The sequence below is a fragment of the Salarias fasciatus genome, chromosome 14, assembly GCF_902148845.1.
Source record: "Salarias fasciatus chromosome 14, fSalaFa1.1, whole genome shotgun sequence".
Classification (NCBI taxonomy): domain Eukaryota; kingdom Metazoa; phylum Chordata; class Actinopteri; order Blenniiformes; family Blenniidae; genus Salarias; species Salarias fasciatus.
Genome location: NC_043758.1, coordinates 28,412,775 through 28,437,747, shown reverse-complemented (window position 1 = coordinate 28,437,747; position 24,973 = coordinate 28,412,775). Strand labels below are relative to the sequence as shown.

General features: G+C 43.0%; 1 protein-coding gene across 1 annotated transcript; it reads left to right on the top strand.

Moving 5' to 3' along the window:
* The first annotated feature begins 436 nt into the window (after positions 1–436).
* Positions 437–24,235, top strand: LOC115400036 (alpha-2-macroglobulin-like). The gene is made up of 35 exons (XM_030107688.1): positions 437–561; positions 1,470–1,650; positions 5,382–5,538; positions 6,239–6,291; positions 7,127–7,298; positions 7,371–7,455; positions 7,550–7,667; positions 8,672–8,789; positions 8,874–8,983; positions 11,191–11,352; positions 11,890–12,117; positions 12,704–12,767; positions 12,889–13,034; positions 13,731–13,880; positions 15,366–15,509; positions 15,595–15,725; positions 15,851–15,964; positions 16,500–16,725; positions 17,242–17,368; positions 17,563–17,684; positions 17,797–17,848; positions 17,948–18,031; positions 18,150–18,326; positions 18,947–19,022; positions 19,759–19,915; positions 20,711–20,785; positions 20,911–21,073; positions 21,153–21,340; positions 21,551–21,763; positions 22,031–22,155; positions 22,702–22,792; positions 22,884–22,952; positions 23,032–23,137; positions 23,795–23,836; positions 24,225–24,235. The coding sequence occupies exons 1-35, from the start codon at positions 476–478 to the stop codon at positions 24,233–24,235; spliced, it is 4,323 nt and encodes a 1,440-aa protein (XP_029963548.1). The 5' UTR covers positions 437–475.
* The last annotated feature ends 738 nt before the right edge of the window (positions 24,236–24,973 follow it).

The following is a 24,973-nucleotide window of genomic DNA, read 5'->3' as shown; positions in this document are numbered from 1 at the left end:
ATTCAAGATGTACAGAATATCTAAAAATCTCAATATTTATTAAAAATATTCTTAAAATGATCTTCTGTTCATGGGTATGAGTGCAACAATGACTGAAAATGTTGTTGTTCTGTACAAATGTATTAGTTTAGAGTCTGCAAAGTGGGGGGGGGGGGGGGTGTAACTTCATAAATTGTGAATATTTTTCTGCTTCTTGAGATAGTTGCGCCAGCTGTGGGTCACTGAGTAGAGGGTCATGCCTAGTATTTGATTCCATCTGCATATTCCAAACACACAGAACCTCAAATTTCGATTCCATGTCTGGTGGCAAAAGTCAATAGAGCGGTTCATGTGGATGATTGGCACATCAGACCTTTGGTTTTTCTGTAAATAATTGACAATTAAAATACTCTGATAGCGTTTACGGGATGTAGGTAAACGGAGGACAGATGTGAGGCAGGTTCATCTGTCAGACGTGACTCGCAAGCAGACAGTAATGGGTTTTCCTGCGCTACAGAGGAGGACATGGACACGATTTCTCTGTCTGCTTTGGATTTGTGTGGAGGGCAGAGAGGCAACGCCGTAAGTTTCCCTGCTCTCTCAGAACTGATTAATGAACTCTAATATATATCAGGGCCTGAAAGACTACGTTCATGCTGTAAGTCTTGATACTGACATCAGATTTGATGGCTAAATCTTTTTATTTTTTAACATGCAGTCACGTTTTTTTCATGTGAGCCCTATTTCACAACTACGATCGCAGACAAGATCAGAAACACTGTGCATGCTTACTTGTATTTAGTGAACTTCAGGCAACTTCTGAACCAAGCGTTAACTGCAACGCCGAAACAATGGTTGATGACATGAATCTGACGCTAATGTCACAGTACATGTATACCAAACGTTGTAGGATTTCAGAGCAGAGGAGGAGGAAACTGGCCACAAATGCATCTTATGTATATGCAGCAGTTATTTTCTCGTCTCCCCAAAGACTAAGAAGGCATGTAACCTGCTCACCTGACCAACGCGCCTACTGGATATCCTCCATTCTTCTCATTCATTTACTGTGTGTTCACGATGCACAGTATGTGACAAAATAAGCTGCATGGTCACACATTTGATGACGTTTGAGATACAATGTTAAGAAAATCCATGGCATGGTCAAATATCCAATACAAATCTAATTTATTTCCACAAATTAATAAAACCTGCATCTCATCTCGAAATATCTAAATACATGCTTCACAAAAGAGTAAAAAACTGGAATTGGGTCACATTACACTGACAGTGTAAATAAGAGCAGAGAGGAGAGAGGCTTCAGATGGTTGGTGTTACAAAGAACGGTGTTGATCTGTTGTTACAAAAACTGCAGGTTCATCCAGGTTCTAGTGATGTAACAGGATTTCTTGTGTGTGTGTGTGTGTGTGTGTGTGTGTGTGTGTGTGTGTGTGTGTGTGTGTGTGTGTGTGTGTGTGTGTGTGTGTGTGTAGGCAGTACATGGTGGCCGTCCCCGGGGTGATGGAGGTCGGCTCTGAGGCTCAGTTCTGTGCGAGCCTCATGCATCCCGACGAGGTTCTGGTCATGACTGTCATTCTGATGTCCAACGAGGCGAACACGACCTTATTCACGCACTCATCCAGCCAAGACTTTCACATCTGCTCACAATTCACGGTCAGCTCCACACACAAGCAAAAAAATCTCAAAACAAGTTTCAGTTCTATCATGCCACTTTATATGCTTTACATATTAGATCATCATACCACTCAGTATTACTTGTCATGTACTTGTCAATTTAGTTATTGGACAGTTTCTGGTAGAAAGCTTTAAAATGTATTCCTTGGCTCTCCAATGACTTCTTCCTGTTGACTGACAATTGTTATAGTTCTACTTTGTGTGATGCTTAGCCCACCTACAGGCTTCGCTATTGGTACTCTCCTCTGGCGCCAGCCAATCACTGAGACAAGTCTGAAACCGACGCGCCAATCCCCTTTGCGCGCTGGCACACTGCCACGCTCCTTGCCGAGGGTATATCACCAACGCCTGCATAACGTACCTCCTTCTTCCTTCTCAGCCCTTGAGACTTTCGAAGCCACTTCCAAGACATCGAAGATGAGAAGATTCAAGATGGAAAAACTGGCCCGTGCCTTGTCGCCATCTGGCGTCGGGCCTCTCACCTGCAGCGGCTGCGGCGCAGCACTCCTGGAACATGACCGCCACAAACGCTGCTTCACCTGCCTGGGCTGGCAGCATCACTGCCAGCGGGCATCCTGCCCTGCCTGTATCGCCTTACCGCTCGAAGAGTCTGAACAGTGAGCGGCATTTATGGGCGCCTTTTCACCGACTTCCGCCCCGGGCGACGCCGGCGCAGACTTCACCTCACTCCTACCTAACGGAGCTGAGCGCGGAAGAGGCACATTCAGGCTTTTACTCCCCCTACTTCTTGGTTCCCAAGAGGAGCGGTGGGATGAGACCCATTCTGGACTTGCGGGTCCTGAATGCTCATGTGGCCACCACGAGGTTCCGTATGCTGACAGTCAAGCACCTCCTCGAGAGCGTCCGTCCCGTGGACTGGATGACCACGGTCGACTTCACGGATGCCTACTTCCACATCCCCATTCGGAGGAGGCTCGTTTCCATACCCGCGCATTCCAGGCGGGCAGTGTTGAAGAAACCAGTTTATTAAAAATAATCGTTGCCTACCTGTTGTGTTGTTTGGAATGCGCCTTGAATGCGCAGGTGTGGAAACGAGCACTCCCGTCAATGCGAAAGTGAATTAACACCGCACCGCCCGCGGCTGGCAGTGTGGGCGGACAAAACAAGCTCTCTCACCACCTGCGCCCCACGCCACAGGCCGCTACTGCTACATCGGCGACTGGCTGATACTAGCGCCCTCTTATCAAGAGGCACGGAGCACATGGCCCAGGTCCTGCACCACATCAAACTCCTGGGGTTCGTGGTGAACCGGGACAAGAGCGCGCTCATCCCAGCTCAGCAGATGGCTTATCTGGGGTTGGAGCTGGATGCTCCAACCATGACAGCCCGGCTCTCCGAGGAGAGGCGTGCATCTCTCCTGTCGACCCTGGACACGGTCTCCTCCCCTTCACCGCAAGGCGGCAGAGATCCTGCTATGGGTGGACCGGCACCTGTCTTCTCTGAGAGCACGACACGTGCCCAGGCCCTCAACGTCGCCGCGGACAGAATGTCCCGGGGAGGCCCACTCCGCGACAAGTGGGGCCTGTCCCCATGGGTGGCAGCCTGACTCTGGCGCAGGTTTGGCCACCGGATGGCAGACCTTTTCGCCAATGCAGAGAAGGCACAGTGCCCACTCTGTGTCTCGCTCAGATCGTCAGACGAACCCCCTCTGGGTGGACGCCTTCACGCATAGGGTCTGGCTTCCGGGCCTCCTGTATGCGTTCCCTCCGGCCCGCCTCTTGACCCCATTGCTGCGCAGGGTGAGGGTGTAAGGTCTCCACATGATTGTGGTAGCCCCAGACACCCCGAGCGCCCGGTGGTTCCCGGACTTGGTCCAGTTGGTTGTTGCAGACCTGTGGCCGATCCCCAACAGGTCCAACGCTTTACTGCAGGCAGGGGGCCGCCCTCCGGTCTCACCCCGTCCTGGGCAGGAGACTCTTGGCCTGGAAGCTGAAAGGGTCAGACTAGTGGGACTAGATCTTCCCCCAACTGTGGTTTCCACCATCCGGAGCGCCAGGGCCCCCTCTACAGTCAGAGCTTACAGGTCTCGGTGGCATCTTTTCACGTTGTGGTGCTCAGAGCGGGGTTTGGACCCGATCTCCTGTGCCATCGGCACGGTGCTGGAGTTTGTACAGGCTCTGCTGGACAGTGGTTGCGCTGCATCCAGTCTTGCGGTGTTTGCATCGGCCATCGCGGCTGGCCATCATGGCTTCGGCCACTTTTCTGCACTCAGTCACCCGCTGGTGAAGCAGCTTCTGCGCGGGGCGTGTCGGCTGCGACCGCCCCCCAGGCATGTGGTTTCCCCGTGGGACCTCCACACGATGTTGGATGATCTGAAGGGGACCCCCTTCGAGCCTTTGGAGCAGATGGAGGACCGCTTTCTCTCCTTTAAGGCAGCCCTTCTGTTGGCGCTGGTATCCGCCAAGAGAGTTGGGGATCTCTGCGCCCTGTCGGTCCATCCCTCCTGCATGGTGTTCAGTCAGGATGGCGGACTGGTGCATCTTTGGCCTAACCTGGCCTTTCATCCCAAGGTGATCACTTCGGACTTTTGGTCGAGAGTGATCCAGATCAGGATGCTTGGCTCCCTGCCTGGCTCGTCAGGGGACAACCCTTGGCTGCGGTTGCTGTGTCCGGTCAGGGCTCTGCGTTGCTACGTTGAGTGCACGGCTGGCTTTTGCACTACGGACCAGCTGTTTGTGCGGTTCGGGACCTGGGGCGTGGAGCCCCGTTGTCCTCCCAGCGTCTCGCCCACTGGGTTGGGGGCGCTATTGCAGTTGCTTACGAGGCACTGAATCACCCACCACCGGCGGTGATTCGCGCTTATTCCACAAGAAGCATGGCGGCCTCTGTGGCCCTGTGCAGAGGTGTCACGGTGGGTGACATCTGCCAGGATGTTTCCTGGGCTTCCGCGTCCACTTTTGTGTGTTCATATCTGATGGATACGTGCACAGACACTGTGGCCATGTCGGTTCTCAGTGCGAACAGGAGTTTTGTCGCATAACCGTGCTGACTCTCGTCCAGTCTGGCTTCTGCTTCCCCGTGGGGGGTTGTGGATCAGGGTTTCATTCCACCTGCCGTTGTGACTCTGTCTCGGCCGGCGTGTGTGTGCTGCTGTTACAATGCTTGTGCACGTTTGCGGGCAGCGCCTCGATGCGAGGCTGTCTGCCGCTGTGTTTGGAGGCTTTGGTGGGACTGTTCTGGACCTGCTCCTTTTTCCACACCAATCCTGTCAGCACGCCAGCTGGGAGTACATTCATCCCTACGGCCTCCGCCTTGGTGAGTACCAATAGCGACGTCTGTAGGTGAGCTAAGCATCACACGAAGTAGAATTAGTAGTTACTGAATGTAACCCCAGTTCTATGAGTGTGTGCGTGTCCACCTACCTACAGGCCCAGCTGTCTTGCTTCCTTTTCTATGGCTGTTTCAGAAGAAGGAAGTGTGTTGTGCAGGCGCTGGTGATATTCCCTCGGCGAGGGGCATGGCAGTGTGCCAGCGCAGGGGATTGGCGCATCGATTTTGGACTTGTCTCAGTGATTGGCTGGCGCCAGAGGAGAGTACCAATTGTGAAGCCCGTAGGTGGGCACGCACACACTTGTAGAACTGGAGTTACGTCCAGTAACTACTAATTCTCTTTAGGCTTTTTACTAATTTGGATTGTGGAACATAAAGATTTTGATGTTAGCTTGTTTCCCTTTGGTCTTTTGTGACAGGCTCCTTTAGTGAACAGTGGAACGACAAACTTGTTTAAAGTGGAGGTAAAAGGTTCAAACTTCTCCTCAGTAGAAATGAGGAAAGTTTCGTTTGAAGTCTTTAGACCAATGGTATTCATCCAAACAGACAAACCGATCTACCTTCCTGGACAAACAGGTAAAAACCTCCCCGGATGATGTCTTGCTTTTCACAGATTATTAGTCAGGAAGATTTTGAGATTTCATACTTCTTGGAAATTTAAATGTAGCTAACCACTTGGAGCCACTTCAGACAGGTTGAAAGTCAAGATGGCCGCATGCTACCTGTAATTCCACTTTTGCTGGCAGGTCACCTTAAACAATTATATTTCAGCCGTTTTCACCCTGATCATATCAAATTATGATACTTAGGGTAACTTTAAATTAACTTTAACTTCATATTATTGTAGAATGTAGAATGTAGCTAAATGATGGTTTCTTGATTCATGTCTGCAATGATATTTCTTTCCTTTATCTTTCTGACATTGTTTATATCCTCTAACAACATTTCAGAATTGAATTATTTAATATCCAAGTATTTTATAGTGAGTCTCTATGTGTACTTTCTAACAGTCGCACTTGTTACATGTTCAAATGTAACTCTATAATTTGCATATCATTTACAATTTATTTTTGTATTATTCATATTGTAATCTTTATTTTACTACAATATATTAATATTTAGATGTTTCTCTTTCTTAAAAATATAATAACATCAGAAAAGAAGCCGTATCGGAGAAGTAGAGCTTCTGTTTAGGTATGAAGTGAGCGTCAGTGGTAACAGGATTTCAAATCTTCTGTAAAATCTTCATGAGAGACAACATTTGACTGTCTTCCAGTTCATTTCCGAGTCATCCCACTGGACAACCAGTTAAGACCAATCGATCTGCGTGTGAGTTTGAAACCTCTGTTTGTCCATATCTGTCCACACACACACACACACACACACACGCACAGTCTCGTATTTCTATCCTTGTGGGGACCTTCCATTGACTCCCATTCATGTCTAGCCCCTAACCCTGACCCTTACCCTAACCCTAACCCACACCACAACAAAGCCTAACCCTAAAGAAATGTTTTTGACCTTTTACTTTTTTCAGTAACAACAACATGGTCAAGAAAACACTGTTTCTCCTACTTAGGACCGGAAAAAGGTCCCCACAAGGCACGTCGTTCCACGTTTTGCTATCCTTGTGGGGACATTTGGCCCCAACAAGGATAGAAATACGAGAACGCACACACACACACACACACACACACACACACACGCACATATATATGTATGTATGTGTGTATATATATATATATATATATATATATATATATATATAAATAATTTCTTAATAATAAATCTCTTTTTTTCTTTTTTCTTTACAGTTCAATAACATTCATATTAGGGTAAGAAACTTTCTCAACTGCTTTTCCTGAAAATGTTGTGACCTAAATAACAATAGAGTAGAAAACTGAGAATATCAATAAAACCCGGCATTTGATTGTAAACTAGTCTTTGTAAACCAAATGTATTGGGGGTTTTTTTTATATTCTACTAAATTCTACAAATAGATTTTTCTTTTTATTGTGATGTATTATTGGAGATTATATGTGAAATATTTTAGGTTATGAGGCATATGAGCTGTTACTAGCTTCATATTAATATTGTATCTTACTGTAACATTTTGCAGTTTCTCTGAATTTATTAATGATTTCACCTTCAAATAATTTCCCAGGATCCGAACAACAACAGGATTGGACAGTGGCTGAATGAATCTTCCAAAAGCAAATGGCTGGAGCATTCATATTCACTCAACTCTGAGGCCAAACAAGGACACTACAAGATCGTTACGTACTCGGGTTCAAATAATTTTGAAACCTATCACAGCTTCAGGGTCAAGAAATACGGTCAGTTCAGTTTCTGTCCTCTGGATTTTTGTGGATTAAATCATGATGATGATAACATGATCTTGTTTCCAGTTTTACCAAAATTCGAAGTCCATGTGAATGCACCCAGCACCGTGAATGTTGCGCAGGAGGAGTTTCAGATTGAAGCATGTGTGAAGTAAATGTGATCCGTTCATCCTCGACACTCGATTGAATAAGATCGTGGTTTATACACGTCATGGTGATGTTGCTGGAAATGTCTTTTCTTTCAGATATACATACGGGCAGTCTGTGCCGGGCAGCGCTGAAGTCAAAGTGTGCAGACGGATTGAGAGTTACAGATACAGACACATGAATTTAACTGACCTCTGCTCGCAACAGACCAAACAGGTATGAGTACAAAAAGCTTTAATCATCTCTTTTTAATGTATTTACTGACTCATTCAAGCAGTCCTGTTATGGTGCCGAGTTATGATGCATTTCTCATTGAAATAGTGGCGTCTGCCATTCCACTCAGATCAGGTTAATATGACAGCTTGTTTGAATACATCAGTTCTTTTGACTAACTCACTAAATTGTGCCTGATCGGAACAGTAAAACCTGGTTTTTCCAAGAAAGGGACCTGATCTCTCGAGCACAGAGACAACTGGAATGCAACAATTGGAAGAAAACCAGAAATGAAAAGCTCAGATATTGACAGATATCGCTGAACTTTGATGATGGGGTTGCACCATTAGTTGAGAACTGGTTAAAAATGATCAGTTATATGAGCTGCAGTCGTGCAGCAAGTTAATAATTTCAAACACATGCCAGGCCTTTCTTCGTGATGTTTGCATATTTCTTGCTGGTAATAATAGAAGCATTATATTCAGTTATAAAAACATGACAGTCATATACACAAGTTTTATCCGCAATGAGTTAAAATAATTTGGAATAACCCCTCCTACTATTTTAATATATAGAGAATAAATCCTGATGAAAAAAGATGATTTCCTGGTTAAACCGTGATATGTTTTGTCAAATCAGGAGCAGCTCTCGATGACTTATATATGGTTTATTTTGTCTATGATTTCCCACAGAGATTCACTAAAATGTCTTCCAAATCCTTGCATTCAACCACAAATGACTACTTTATTATAAACAAAAGGTGCAGAGCACAATACCACATCACATCATACTAGAAACCAGACCCTTTTTATTTACAATAGACTGTCACACAGCAATGGTTGAACAAAGTGAGTGGAACAGTCTGTCAACCAATGCCAGTTCCTTTAAACGATGTAAAAACAAAAACGATGCAGTGCATAGGCAAGCATGCATTACAAAATACTTGAAAAATGTATTCTAATACTGCACAGGTGATAACAGACTTTTTTTATTATTATTATCTGCAGTTGGACAAGAAAGGCTGCACCTCTTTCACCTTTGACGTGTCAACGTTCACAAAACTGGATCCAAAGGCGCTGAGAGATGATTTCAATGTGAAGGTCAAAGTGGAAGAAGAGGGAACCGGCAAGTCTTTCCTTCAGTTTGTTTGAAAGAACAAATCAAAGTCTTCAGATGCTGACAAACACACGTGGCCCTTCGTTCTTATAGGCGTTTCAGCTTCAAAAGACAAACACATGCGCTTTTCTTATCAAGTGGGAACACTCTCCTTTTTCGACATGCCTGCAAGCTTCAAGCAAGGATCAGTAGTGGAAGGAAAGGTAAGTTATTTTTGTTTCAGAAGTGCAGACTTCTGTGTGGAAGGATAAAACAAATTTAAAAAAAAAAAAAAAAAAAAAAAAAAAAGGAGGAGGAAACTTAAACTTGTAGTCCAAACTCAAATGTTAAGTAACAATCATAAATGAAAGTTAAGTAATATTACGTGTTATAGTTATGCACCGTAAGGCACCGTAACTCACAGTCAACACCAGAAAATCATCATGATAATCAGATAACGATTTACAAAGCTCATGGTTCGACACGTTTCATGGCACAAGAGCCCACTATATAATTTTTTTCTGTTTTTTTTTATATTTTTATTTTTTTACAAAAAAAATGTTCAAAACAAATTGCTACTGAAAACTTTTAATTATATCTATTCAATTCAAACTGTATTTTCTCATCTCTTTTGCATACTAAACACTAATACTAATAAGGATAAGTCCTGGTCAAATGTCACTTCCAGGTTCCTCACAGTGTTACTGGGGTTAAAGTCATACCATCCAGGGTCACTATTTGTTTCGATAGTTGTTCTCTCAGGTGTTTTGGGCCAAATAAAATAATTTACGACTCATCCAGGTTTTTATGTATTTAAGACAAGCTTCTAGTTTGACAAGTTGATCGCTGTCATCTGGCTTTACAGATAAGCAGATCTGTGTATCATCTGCATAATAGTCGAAGTTATTGGAGTCATTCCTGATGGTATTCCCTTCAGGAAGCAGGTATAATGTGAAGAGTATAGGTCCTAAAACAGAACCCTAACAATAACTAATTAACGAAGTGGAACCTGTCTGTTAAAAATGATTGAAACCAGTTTAATTCTGAACCTTTAATCCAAATAATATATTCTAGTCTCTGCAGTAGGATGTCATTATCAACAGTATCAAATGTAGCACTGAGATCTAACAGGACCAGCCCTCTACCTGAGGCTGTGAGAAGATCATTAGTGACTTTTACCAGAGCTGTCTCTGTATTGTGATGAGCTCTGAAGCCTGATTGAAGAGACTCAAATAGGTCATTGTTATATAAATGGTCACAAAGCTGACTAGGGAATAAAGGGAAGGTTGGATATTGGTCTGTAACTTGTTAGAGCACCTGGATCAAGGGTGAGTTTTTTGAGGAGAGGTTTAATAACAGCAACCTGAAAGGCCAGTGGTACATAACTTGTTCCTAAAGGTAGGTTGAGCTCATCTAATATTGATGTACTAATCAGGGGGGAAATGTCTTTAAACAGGGATTGGGATAGGATCCAATGTACAAGTTTTAGGTTTAGATGAGGCCACAGTTGAAGATAACTCAGACAGTTCTATAGGATGGAAGCTGGACAGTTGTAACTTGGGTTCTACTGACAGAAATGAGGATGTGATTGATTGGTCTGTGACAACTTTTGGGAGAGTGCTTTCAATTTTATCCCTAATAGTTATAGTTTTGTTGTGAAAGAAGTTTACAAAATCATTACTGCTGAAGGTTAAAGGGATCTGATGTTTGAAGGAGCTGTGACTTTTTGTCAGTGTGGCTATAGTGTTAAAGAGAAACCTGAGTTGTTCTGGTTTAATTGTATTAAGTAATGAACTGAATGTAGTGTCAAAAACTGCATGAATGTTAAAGTCTCCCACTATAATAATTTGATCTGAACTTAGAACTAAACTGGAGAAAAAATCTGAAAATTCTAATAAAAATTCAGAATATGGTGCTGGGGTAATAGAAATGGCTTCTGTGTTTTTTATATTTCTTCTATATTTTGCATTTTTTATGTAAATAGGCGAGCTCAGGGAGGACAGATTGTGGCGGCCAAACGTTCATAGCAACGTCGCTTTTTGATCCTTTGATGTCGGCTCTTCCTATCATTGTGAAGCAGAATTCACCAAGCGTTGGATTGTTCACCCACTAATAGGGAACGTGAGCTGGGTTTAGACTGTTGTGGGACAGGTTAGTTTTACCCTTCTGATGATGTGTTGTTGCAATAGTAATCCTGCTCTGTATGACACTTGGTGTCTGATGGGTTATGGTGGGCGGTTTGTTTGGTTTGTTCATTTTGTTTGTGCATAAAAACAATAAAATGTCTTTTTAAAAAAAATAGATTGCGCCCTCTGCTGTTTGCTTCTTTTTTATTTTACTGATTTAATTCACCACGTCTGCATTGATTTTGAACTGCCTGGCGATAAACCACCACGTCCCTACTGATCAAACAGCATCTTGTTTCCCACAGATTAGAGCACTTCATTACAACAACACACCCATTCCAGACCTACCAGTCTTCCTGTTTGAAAGCTGGTTCCAAAACCTGATCCAAAACCTCACCACTGACAGCAATGGGACTGCAGCCTTCTCAATGAGGACTGACACATTCAAGGGAGACGTCCATTTAACTGTAAGTAAAAAAATCCCACTGACTTCAGAGTTAGCAATGAGTACGGGAAATGGAAAGTCTGAAAGGATACCTGTACCTTTGTCTACCAAAGACCTGTTTTGAGGAGGAGGAGTGGCAAAGTTCTCCCGATTTCACAATAAATCTGAATTGCAGCATTTAAAGAGTTTGCAATATCAACAAAATTCACCTCAGACGACGTAATAATTATTATTTTTTTGTACTCAGACAAACTAACAAAACATAACCGTTAGGACCACATTATCTCGGAACATGTAATACCACCTCCGACCACAAGGTGGTGCACTGAGTCACGATCCCATTTTATCCAGCTAAAATCCCACATGAGCAGAGAGAAATGTACATACAGCCAATGAAACTTTTGTGACAGACGCATTGAGTGTGACTGATCACCTCAAGTGTGACAGATAACACTTATCTTTAGGCTATTTTTATTATTTTCAAGGATTAAACTGCCAAAGTACACTCTGATCTCCCTGATTTCTACAGTAATGTTTATGCTTCTCTTTTATAACCCAGGTGACCAACACACTGAAGCAGCAACCCATTAGATCAAAGGCTCCACACTTTCGGCTTGAATCCCATCAACTGAGAATGTGGAGGCCTTCTTCTCCTGACACTAAATCAGTCAGCTCTCTGCAGGTGAAGAATACAGATAAAAACCTTCCCTGTGACAGTAAATACAATGTCACCATCAAATACACTATTGTGGGAGAGGCTGAGGGATCTGTGGATATCATGTATCTGGTGAGTGATCTGATATGAAGTCTCTGTGAACTGTACTTGTACATGACACCTGTTTGACAATTACTGAGGAAGATTGTGATGTATGTAAGCCCATGTCCAGGACTCACCATTGAGGGTGGAGCAAATGTATCGGGTGGACATAAATGGAGGATAAAGCTATTAATTATGTTTTCTGAAAGAACCCATGACTATGAATGTACTAATAACTAATAATCATTGGTGCAAAGCCATGGGTTTGCCAAATTGGACCAGATATTTTAAACAAAAAGTATATAATGAGTGTCATCACTTAGATTATGTTATAATGTGAAAAGCATTTGGACTGTGTAAGGTGCCACATTTTGAGAACTCCTGTAACTTGTGGCAAATTTGATTCATTTAATTTAAAAACAAACCTGGAACTACTGATTTCAGGAGTCTGAGACCTAATTTGACATGCTTGCCCTTCAAACAGTTAATCATTTTTCATGTGACAAACTCACAATATAGATTTATTTGAGTTTTACACAGACATTCAACACACTTCCAGATACAGATTGTGATATGAATCTCTCTTCTTTTTTCTTCTTTTCTTCAAACCGTCCAGGTCTTATCCAGTAATGTCATCATCACACAGGGCTTTAGCAGAGCTGAAGTGAACGAAAGTCCAGGTAGGCCGTAATCGTTGGTCTCACGATTAAAAAGTCATTGATGTCTATTTCAAGTGAAAACACATACACAAATTTATTTACATCTTCCTTGAGAAAAAGCATGTGTTTATATGTTGTTTAGTGAGTGAGGGCGAGGTTTTCTTCACTCTGAGAGTGTCACCGGAAATGGCCCCAAACTTCAAGATTGTGGCTTACGCCGTTCTGCCCAGTGAGACCGTGATCGCCCACCGAGCTGACTTCAACACAGAGAAATGCTTCAGTCACAAGGTCAGTATCACAACAGGTCAGACGCAGATCGGACATGGTTAATGTGTGAATTAATGTCTGTCAGATCTTTATTGCATGTCTACAAAATGTGTGAGTATCTCTTGAAAGAGTCATTTAATATGAACCCAGGCCCTGTTTCCAAGGACTGTTTCATGTGAAAATGTACAACTTTTGTTGAGTTTTGGGTGTTCGGAGCCACTGAAAACACAACTTTTTGAAAACCGCGTGGGGTCATTGTACAAGTAATTGAATTTAAACTATGACTGAGGGTCATTTAATGTTGCTGAACCTCAGAAGCAACTTAACTGTGGAAAAGAGGGTCTTGTTAAGTCAGGGATCTCTAACCTAGAGCTCCATGAAAACACTTGTCAAACAGAGTGGACATACCAGGCACATTGATTCTTAGATTGTCCTCTGTTACTGGTACTCATGCTCCCTCTGGTGGTATTTGGAGGAATGTCACTTTTTATTTATCTAATACATTTGAAAAAGTAAATATCGTTCAAACAGCTGTGTTAAGCAGACTTTCTAGTATTTATTGAGTTTAAAAAAATTCAATTTTTATGTATGTCATACTAATTCATATTGCTCCATTTGTGTGGTGTGTGTGTGTGTGTGTGTGTGTGTGTGTGTGTGTGTGTGTGTGTGTGTGTGTGTGTGTGTGTGTGTGTGTGTGTGTGTGTGTGTGTGTGTTAGGTGTCATTGGAGTTTTCTCCACCTTCCACTGCTCCAGGTGAAGAAATCGATCTGCAGGTGGCAGCTCAGCCAAACTCTATATGTGGGATTAGTGCTGTTGACAAGAGTGTCCTCATCGAGGATGCAAGCAGTATTCTCAATGAAGAAAAGGTAATCAAGCCCAGGAGGCACAAACAGCCCAGTCGACCTCCAAGGGGCCAGAGCATCAGAGATTGCATGATAGCAGGGAAACATCATTCCCAGAACTTCTGCCATTTTCATGTAAATGGATATCGTTTTCAAAACATTGCTATGCAAACAGAAAACTTCTCTGACGTGAAAACTCAAAAAACATGTTTGTTTTTTATTCACGCTTTAATGAATGCTGTAGACTTTGCAAAGATTTTATAGCTCAACCTCACGGCCGGCTCTAGGCATAGACGAACTAGGCGGCCGCCTAGGGCGCCATGTACGGGGGGGTGGGGGGTGGGGGTGGGGGGGGGTGGGGGGGGGTGGGGTGGGGGGGGGGGGGGCGTGGCCATACAAGGGGTGCCCTGACGCCCCGTGTGAGTGGGTCCTTGTGAGCACCGCACTGCTCAGCATCGCTCGGCATCGCTCGGCAACCCCCCCCATGAGCCCAAACTCGACCCCACTCATTCAAGCAAAGGGTCATCGTCACACCCAGGAGAAGCGCCTCGCAGGATGAGTCGGTGCCCCCCGGCGTTCCAGTCACGTACCCCAGGAGCCAGAGTATCACAACCCTGCTACTCCCAACCCACCTCCCCCCCACCTCCATCCTCCCCTCTAACACACCTCCTCTCCAATATCACACCAGTCATCAGCCTTAATGCAAACATCCTCATGTTCATGCACCACCCACCCATCATGCCCTGTTTGAGACCCCCCTCGCCCCGGAAGGCAGGGGCAGAGTGAATCACAAATCCAGGCCCCCACCACCACCCAAGCTCTTTTTATCTAAGTTATTTGTTGCTATTTTTGTAGATTGCTGTAAGTTAATGAGAAGTGTTCCTCATAATCTGCCTCTTTTATGTTAGTCCATTGGGTGGCTCCTTCTCATGTCTCCAGCAGTTTATGGCATTGATGAAAAAAAGTGTTTAATTTCTTTTTCTGACAGCCAGATGTGGCTTCATGGTTGGAACAGATAATGGGTATTTTCTACAGGCTTTTTGTTGAAGCTTATATTTTTTAATCCAACAGAGGACATTTTTATTAACATGAAAATATCTTAGAAACAGCAGGTATAAAAGTGGGCTGGCACGATGAAGAAAAACAGTTTAAAAGCACTTAAATGTTCTCACTGTGCCATTCTTGTATTTTATGTAAAGAAATCATCATAAATAAGTGTTCAGTATATTATAGAACAAGATTGAGCACAAACCAAACAATCAACTGAAAATGTCAGATTCAATAAACATGTTTCTTAGATGAATATATAGTTACATTTGTAACAGCCATACAGTGTGCTCAGTGGTACTCTAACTTCATAGCCTCTCATTGACTCTTCTGTGTGGATGTTGTTTTTCAAAATGCCAATTCGTTCTCACTCTGAAAGACTTTTGGGGATGAGCACAGTTGTCTTTTTTACTTATTTCACGTTTCCAGTTGTGAAACATTTTCTCTTTCATTCCTTTGCAGGTGTTCAACATGTGGTCTGCGAGAAAATCTGTCCACACTTCACGAATTCCGCACGAGATGGTTAAATGCCTGCAAGTGAGAACAAAGAGATATATTATATCAAACCCGCAAAATGATCAAAATGATGTCTTCCAAGTTTTCCTGGTAAACCTTTTTATTTTTCAGTAAATACAGAAATATTTTCTTTACTGCACAAGTAAAGAGTTGGTGAATGTTTTTGACAATGCAGGATGCAGGATTGAAGATGGTGACAAATTTAGACATTAGAAAACCAGTGTGCCTCATGTACAAAGGTGAAGAATACACCCTCAAGAGACACTTCGGTCAGTATCTTTTGCACTCTTCCAAGCCTTTAATGAAGTCATTAACTTGCTCTGCCACTGTGAGCCTTTCTCTGGCGGAAAATCTGAAACTGGAGTCATGTTTGCAGGATTTCGGAGCAGGGGAGTTACCGGTGAAATAGCGTTCTCGGGTCAACCGACCAGAGCAGTAGCAGGTCAAGCATTCCGACTGGGGAGTCACATTCCTTCTGCTCCACCCATTGAGACAGTCCGAAATTTTTTTCCTGAAACTTGGATATGGGACCTAGTGGAGGTCGGGTAAGTGTCTACCACAAACCTTCCTACATCATGCCACACATGTTGAGTTTGAATGCCTGGATTTGTTTGTTGCGCTTGCTCGATCAAAGCAGCCACCCAGCATGCAATCTGGTAGCATCATTTTGTCATAATTTTGAAATTATCAGTGTGAGGGTAAAGTGAACCCAAACTGACTGGTTAATTTTCATTTTTGGAATGACAACTCAAGCGTGACCACAGAATGAGACAGCCAGAGACAAGAGAACGCAACAATCATGCGTTATTTACTCTAGTCTTTTCCTGAACATTTCTGAAAAGGGATCATATGGATTTTGTTCAAACCAAGAGCAAAGATTGAAATTCTGTGATTACTGAAAGACATTTAACTGTGTGTATTGTGAAAATGTGAGCTCTGACTTAAGTTTCTTCATGATTAAAATGGGATATCTTCAGAATTAGCATTACTTTAAGCTGAAGCGCACAAAAACAATCAATTAAAGAATTCAAATATCAGGCAAACAAAGATGATGTTTCTCTTTTGAATGTGCTGATTTAGAGAATCTGGGAGGAAGGACGTCCCCCTCAAAGTGCCCGACACCATCACCACCTGGGAGACGGAGGCTTTCTGTTTGTCCCCTCAGGGTTTCGGTCTGGCTCCTCGTCAGAAGTTCACCGTCTTCCAACCGTTCTTCCTGGAGCTCACAATACCCTACTCCATCATCCGAGGAGAGAACTTTGAGCTGAAGGCGACTGTCTTCAACTACCTGACCAGCTGCTTGATGGTAACCAGTCACCTTACATATGCAATGCATGCTTGCTATATGACCATGAACCCATTGGTTCTCAAGTGGTCTGGATTCAGGATTCAGAGGTTTTTACAGGATAATAGGATCACCGATTAAAACACATTATTACCCTCCATTGATTTCAGCAAAATAAAGAATAATTTATCCTATTCTGCGGTGTTTCTTTGTTTCACCTTGTACATTTACAAACAAACATGTCTTTTTCTACACTCTGAAATATTTAACACACACAAGGCAATATTGCTTTGTGTATTGTGTGTTAAATAGAGGATGGTACATTGATCTTTATCTTGATTCTTGACCTCTGATCCACTTTTAGATTTGAACCCAACAGTTGAGAATCAGTGGCTTAAACCATAACCTGCCCCCATTTCGCAATCATCTGGAAATGTCATGAACAGAAACGCTAAAGTATTGTGCTGAGATTTGAAGCTGTAGCTATAAAGAGTCCAGCAGTGATGTTTAAAGGACTTTGTGCTCTATCTTGAACAGATCAGTGTCACCCCCTCACCGTCCTCAGATTACACCCTCACGCCTCTCCCTGAACAGCAGCTTACATCCTGTTTGTGTGGCAGTGAGCGCAAGACGTTATCCTGGACCTTCAACCCATCAGCCTTAGGTGAGGATAGTGCGGTCAAAGACTTATAAAATGTATCTTTCTTTAGGATACAGACAAATTACTGCAGTGTCTCGCATCCAATTTTCTCCCTTTTGTATGGTTTAAAATGACGTTGTTATTCTTAAGCAAATTGAATAATTTGTATGAATGGTGCTTTTTGCGTGAAGTGGTTTTTGTGTGATGATCATTTCCAGGAGTTGTGAATGTGACTGTGTCTGCTGAGGCTGTGGCGTCACACATTTCCTGTGACAACGAGATCGTGAGTGTGCCAGAAAGAGGTCGCATCGACGTGGTCACACGGTCTCTCATAGTCAAGGTGGGTGGGCTTCAAACAGGTTGAGAAAAAAAAAGGTTTACACCAAAATTAACAGTTTTCATAAGATTATAACTTTAGAAGTGATATCACGTTCCACTTTCTGTCCTCACAGCCTGAAGGAACTGAGATGTCAAAGACTTACAACTTCCTGCTCTGCCCTAATGGTCAGTATGGTAGACGTCTTAATCACTTCAGATTCGGCCTCCTTTCAGCTGGAGCTGTCAGCTCCTTTCTGTTAGGTCATTTTTTTTCTGTCTATACAGGAGATGCTTTGACAGATGAGATCGATGTACATCTTCCTGAGAATGTGATTGGGGGATCGGCCCGAGCTTCCGTGTCTGTCTTAGGTAAACTGTTAGATTAAGCTTCTAACAGGCCAGATATATGCTTATGAGAATAAATGTTTATTGGAGAAGTTGTGTTAGCTGTGTATTCGGTCTGATTAAGTCAGTGTTTTTGTTGCAGGCGACATCCTGGGCCGGGCCCTGAAGAACCTGGACGGACTGCTACGGATGCCATACGGATGTGGGGAGCAGAACATGGCTCTGCTGGCCCCAAACATCTACATTCTGCAGTATCTGAAAGGCACACAGCAGCTCACCCCAGCCATCAGGGAGAAGGCGACCAATTTCCTGACCAGTGGTGAGTCTGTTCTTCATTACTATATCAAGCAACAATGCCTTGTAAAGTATTTGAAGAAGTATCATTCTTTTCTTAACTAGAAGTACCAACACACCAACGTTGTGCATTAAAAAAACCATCCTCAAGCAAACGTTAAGATGAAGCAGCCATGGTAACATACAGCAGCTGATATGAAATCAAAAGCTGTCTGACTTAAAAGACGTATGACATCCCTGTTCCAGATATTTGAGTTCCATTCCCAATGGTGGGAAAGCACCTTACGTGGCAGCTGTCATCAGTAACAAGTCTTTGTAATTGTCAATGTACAGTACTTTGAGAATCAGCGTAATTATGTAAGTAAAGTCCATTTATACAGAGACAAACTCAATGTGACAGCATTGTGGGACTATATTAGGAATTCCTGGTCCAATGATCTGAACGGACAGAAGCTCAGTAAACAGTATGTTACCTTGCACACATGCTGCAGAAGCCATTATTAATAATACAGCAAGAGGAAAAAGAGAATCCACAAAATAAAACGGCAAGTGCTGAAAGTGACTGGAGACAAAATCCCAATATTACTGCAAAGCCATTATGTGGATTAACAAGTCCAAATCATGTCCTAATGTCATCATATACAGGCTACCAGAAACAACTGAACTACAAGCACAGGGATGGTGCTTACAGCACATTTGGGACTGGAGCTGGGAACACTTGGTGAGGACTCTGCTAAATTTTTTCAATGTGTTTCTTTCTCTTTGTGTTCCCAAAGTCTGCTAATTCCATGTTTCTCTTTGAAGTTTTCTATAGTTTGCATTGGACTAATTTTTCTCAGTGAAGAATACAGATTGTTAAAATGATGAAATTCATTTAGTATAAAGCTAATGTGACTGTCTAGATGTTGGATGGTGATGTTCAAATACACAGTGGTGCAGTGGTTAGCACTCTCACTTCATACTGAAAAAGTCTTCCATTCCTAACCCATTGTATTTATCTAAAATAAATCATTCATAAGGAGTCAACAGCATTTCGATTCTATCATCTCCTTACAGTACTTCCTGATTACGTGTTGTCACAGCAGATCATTTTCTCTGATTTTCACCTCTGTCTCCTGTATCTTTCCTCAACCTGTCAACAGAGACATGCGAGCAAGAGTATGCGACAACTAGTTAGGGTGCATTTTGAATTTGGACATGCTTAGGACTTTTTCATAAACTCATTCTTGTTCTGTACAAGCGCTGGAGGCAGCTGACTCCAGGCCAGGCTGGCCACCACTCCATTACAGGCCAACGTCACGCAATTACACCAACTAGCCTCAAATGTATGTTTTGGACTGTGGAACTTGAACCACGGGACTTCCTGGCTAAAAGATGAGCGTGCTAACAGTGTATGACTTCTGTGGCCTCCAATAGCAAACTACAGTGTCATCTAACTTTGCTTTTCTTTCCCTCAGGCTGACGGCGTTCGTGCTGAGATCTTTTGCCAAAGCTCAGTCTTTCATCTACATTGACCCGGCACAAATCAAAGAGTCGAACTCATGGTTAAACCATAAACAAAAGGAAAATGGCTGCTTCCAACAGTCGGGAAAACTCTTCAATAACAGAATGAAGGTGGGCTGCTCCTGAATTAAGAGGGCATAAACGCCACTGCTGTTAATGAAACAAGCTTCAAATGGCCTATAGAGCACAAGCCAGGAACTTTCCATTGCTTGTAGCTCTTGCTTTTAGCTGCATTTCAAACGCAGAAGCTTTCAGGAACCATCGTAGGAACTTTGTGTGTTGTGACTGCTGCAACCAGGGTCAAAATTTGGTTCCAGGGTCTTTATTGTTTTACCACAAAAAAAATCCCTGGTCCAATCGGTAGGGCCCTCAAAAATGAAGAAACTTTAGTTTTGATCTGTAGCGTATCTGTTTGGATGACAACTCACTGTAACAGCAGTTTTTTCTTTGTTTATCTCAGTTGGGCTTTGATTGACTGAAGGAAGGAACATTTTTGTTCTTTTGGATCCAGTTGTGCTGTGAGGGATTGTCTCTTATCTCTATTGCCTCAATTAACCAATTTACCAAGCAATAAAGCATTATATAGAAGGAAAAAAATGCTGAAACCTCGTCCATGTTCGGAATCCACCAAATATGAAATATGGCTCTCATCCTCATGATGACTTGTAGCTATTGCATTGTTGTTGCAATTTTTGGTCTTTTTCCGAATTGCAACCCCATTTCTATTTTATGCTTTTTATCTTGCAAGCAAAAACAAGAACATCAATATTTTAGTGTCTTGAAGAGAAGTACTTTGAACTAAAAGTCCCTGGTACTTTTAATTGAAATGGAGATTTACATGTGAGTGATTGGAGGTGTAGTCTGGAGGTCAGTGAATTAACTCTGTGTATTGCTTTCTCTCCACAGGGAGGTGTCTCAGATGAAGTGACTCTCAGTGCGTACATCACTGCAGCTTTCTTGGAAATGAACATTTCTTCGAATGTGAGTCAAGTAGTATGTGAGGTGTAATGATATTTCCCTCATATTTGTAAGTTGAATGATGAAGAGTTCATTATTTTGACAAATGACTGTGAGATCAATGCATATTTTTTTGGGATCTCCTAAAGGATCCTGTGCTGGTGAGGAGTCTGTCGTGTCTCAAAGAGTCCATGAGTGACCTGAGCAACACCTACACCACCGCTCTGATGGCCTACGTCTTCAGCCTGGCAGGAGACGTGGATGCCCGGGACCGCCTCCTGCAGCACCTCGACTCAGTCGCAATCAGAGAAGGTGAGTCGTCCTCCTGAAGAAGACAGTCAGTGACAATCCCATCACTGTGACTGCAAGCTGACAATGTTTCTGTTTTCAGGAGGTTTCCTCCACTGGTCCCAGAAAGCCACAGAAACATCGGCCTCTCTGTCTGTGGAGATCAGCTCCTACGTGCTCTTGGCCAAACTCGGTGGCTCTCCGACCGTTGGGGACCTGGGATACGCCTCCAGCATCGTCAGGTGGCTGACAGGGCAGCAGAACTCCTACGGCGGTTTCTCCTCCACACAGGTACGACTGAAGTTTGACTTTGACATGACGACCGGGCGCTACCAACCAACACAGCTGTTTGCTTGGTTGATGTGGGGAGTCCATTTGAGGTGTGTTTGGTGCTTTCAGGCAACATGTAGCATTTTCCTGAAGTGGAGTAGGTCAAAGCGGTTGCACTGTGTTGGTTCACAGTAGTGACTCCACAGATGTCATTTCACTCATGTGTTGTAGGACACAGTGGTGGCTCTCCAGGCTCTGGCTCTCTACTCCACTCTGGTGTTCAGTCCTGAGGGTTCCAGCACCGTGACGCTTCAGGCTCCCAGCGGTCCGCTGATGTTTGAGGTGAATCCAGACAACAAGCTGCTCTACCAGGAGAGCGCGCTGCAGGACGTGACGGGGAAGTTCAGCCTGGAGGTGAACGGCTCCGCATGTGTTTCAGCGCAGGTCAGTGAACACAGTTTCAGGCTGTAATGACACAATAAACACACTCACAGATCCCTCGACAAAGAACCAGCTTCCTATGATCAAATAATTATTTTAAGAACTGAATTGATCTTCAATATTGATCTATTCTGTGCAGGGACGAGTACATCAGATTGAGTTCAATTCGCAATACCCTAGAAGACCACTTAGATTGATTCATATGTCAAGTTATCAGTCTGCTGTCCCGCTTGGCCAAAATCAGGTTGCTTTGTTGTGTCTGTGTCCCAGGTTTCGCTTCACTACAACATCCCAACCCCAAGAGACCCCACCTCCCTGAGTGTGGAGGTCACAACAAAAGTCAACTGCACCAAACAGTCCCACCAACCCAAAGTCACTCTGGAGCTGAAGTCCCTGTAAGTACTGAGCCACCGCACCGCTGCATCCACCTCCACACTCAGACACTTTCATTACTTAGAATGAAAAAAAAAAATCTGTGAAAAAGATGTGTTTCCATTGACAACAAACCCTGATAGGACTGATTTCTTTATTATTGTCATTTCTGTGGCTGGGGTTTTGTTCCGTGTGGCTTGTGAACAGTTCACCTATTGAGTAAATCCCATCAAAAGACTTCATTCTTTCATGTTGGACGTACACGACCTGGATCACAAGGTGCCTGACGATTTGCCTACATGTCAATATTTGGTGCTGTTTTAGTTGGTTTGTGTGTGTGTGTGTTTTTTTAATGAAATCACATACACATGCCCATAATTAATGATACACTATAAGCATTAACAATGACAAGAATACCGACATTCATATGGACAGACGACCGAGTCAGATTGTTATTGCAGGAGACTCAACTACAAAACTAGCAGGTTCCAGAAGAATATGGACTGGGAGTCAGGACACTGTGGAGCCAAACACTGTTCTTATCATCCATCTGTTGTCCATCATTCTAGATACAGCGGACAGGAGAACTCAACAAACATGGTCATCCTGGACATCAAAGTGCTCTCTGGATTCGTCCCAGACTCACAATCTCTGAACAGAGCAAGTTTTTTCACATGAATTCCATTAAAATAGAAATCATTCACATATTTGGTCTTTAGATGAGCCTCTTTAATTCGATCTCCCCCCACAGCTCCAGAGGGCTTTGCTGGTGGACCGTGTCGACCACAAGGAAGACCACGTTCTGGTGTACCTGCAGCAGGTGAGGGAGATCAGCAGCAGGGAAACAGGTTGAAGTCTCAGGATCCGTTGCTCATAGTCTTTGTTTCTCCTCTGAACAGCTGTTAAAGGATAAGCCCGTCACCCACCGCCTCGAGCTGGTCCAGGAGCTCCCAGTCCAGAACCTGAAGCCCGCTGTGGTTCACATCTATGACTACTACCAGCCAAGTAACCATCCACACCAGACCCCTCCTCCACTAAACACTAACCATTTATATGGACATACTTCAATAAGAACCTTTGGTTACAAATATAATGACATTTTCCCAGTGTCGCAGTCTCCAATATTGTCATTAGAGCACAACTGGAGTAGTGAACCAATGCAGACCAAGGTAACAGAGGGGAGTTGTATATTTGTCCTAGTTTGTTCCTGTTCTATTTGCTGATCTGATTAGAACTGTTTACTCCCCCCCCCCTACCCTACAACCTCAGCCCACCTACTGCTACCAAGTGTCCAAAGCATTCATCAATATTTAAATATTTGATTAAACTCAATAACCTGCCAAAACGACTCCTGTGATGTAAACATCTAAACAAAAGGCCAACTTTGTTTAAACTATATAAATCTTCATCCTTTCAGCCACACTGTGACACCAAGCCTGGGGACCCAACATATTGTCATTGTTTTAGATAAATATAGAGATACCACCACTTTGTCACTGATTTTAAACAACATCCGCCCTGAATTGAGGGCCCTTTCCAGCTCCAGGCGCAAGACAAATCTAATAAATGTACTTCAGTGCATAGTTAAAAGAGGTCCAACGTGTAATCTGTAAAGTTTCAATGTTTTTACCTCTTTGTTTGAATCTTTTTTTTTTCTTGCAGGTGACAAAGCTGAGAGAGAATACATCTACCCCTGTACCGCAGGTAATTTTTACATTATTTTTGCAAGTTTCCTCTCATTTTTGTCCAACCAAAGATATTAAAATCCCTGGGAGTTGTTTCAAATAGCACCTGTTTTCTGGAGGAAATGACACTGAAGCACACCTCAGTCATGTTTCGCGCCTAAGATTATGGTGAAACACATAGGACAGATATTTATCCATCATCAAGCACTTGATGTTCTTCTACATCCACAGAAAAACACCACTCAACATGTATTTTCTTGAGTTCACTGTCGATAACATGTTGTTCTTCATTGTGCAATTATTGTGCTGTAAAATTCACTGGAAACGTTTATTTTAGTTTAGTTTGTTGGCAGTTGTTTGGTAATTATGTTCTAAAATTTGATGATCATGTCTTCTCTTCTTTTCAGTTGCAGCTTGAGGACATCTTTGTCATTCCAGTAAAAATTTCAATAAAACTTTTTTTCTGCGGCAATTTGTCTTTTTTGGGTCATTCAACAGGTTCATGAAAGTTTGTCAGAATCCAATAGAAACAAAAAGAAGATATATTTCTGGAAATCTGAGAACATTATATAGATGGATACATCAATCACATGACCAAAGAAAAAAAATAGTTTCATGAATATTATGGAGTTGTTTTTGTTGATGGAGGTTTTAATTTGGTAACAGAATCTAACTTCAGTATTCAGAGTGCAAAAGAATGCAACTTTTTTTTGCATTTGCGGAGTTAAATAGAAAATGCTTACTTCTGAACATTTTTGTAGAAGGTACAAGTATACAATGTTTTGTGAATACATGGATTAAACAACAGGTTCATGATCATTTGGAGTTGTGGGCATTATGCCTCAGAAACGGCCCATTTGACTATAAAACAAGGGAGTCAAACGCAAGGCCCATGGGCCAAAACCGACCCACGAGATGCTCCAACCTGGCCCACCAAACTAACAAGCAAATTGGAAACATTTCAAAGAATATATTTGTTTTTTTGTTTTTTTAGCAGATATAACTGAGAACCAAGCTGAGATATTGGTGAAGCTGCCATGAAGCGAACAGTAGCATAAAAGTCACAAGTCAGGATGAGTTTGTAAAAACATGCATAATGGAACTATTTTTGTTAATATTTCACTGCATTTTGCACCAGAAGCTATCATTACAGCTA

Excerpts from the sequence above, each read along its gene's own strand:
- LOC115400036 (XM_030107688.1), top strand. The coding sequence starts at position 476 with ATGGGTTTTCCTGCGCTACAGAGGAGGACATGGACACGATTTCTCTGT. Across the intron at positions 15,510-15,594 it reads ATGTCTTCCAAGTTTTCCTG|GATGCAGGATTGAAGATGGT; the intron begins GTAAACCTTTTT and ends TTGACAATGCAG. Across the intron at positions 18,032-18,149 it reads AGCTTCCGTGTCTGTCTTAG|GCGACATCCTGGGCCGGGCC; the intron begins GTAAACTGTTAG and ends TTTTTGTTGCAG.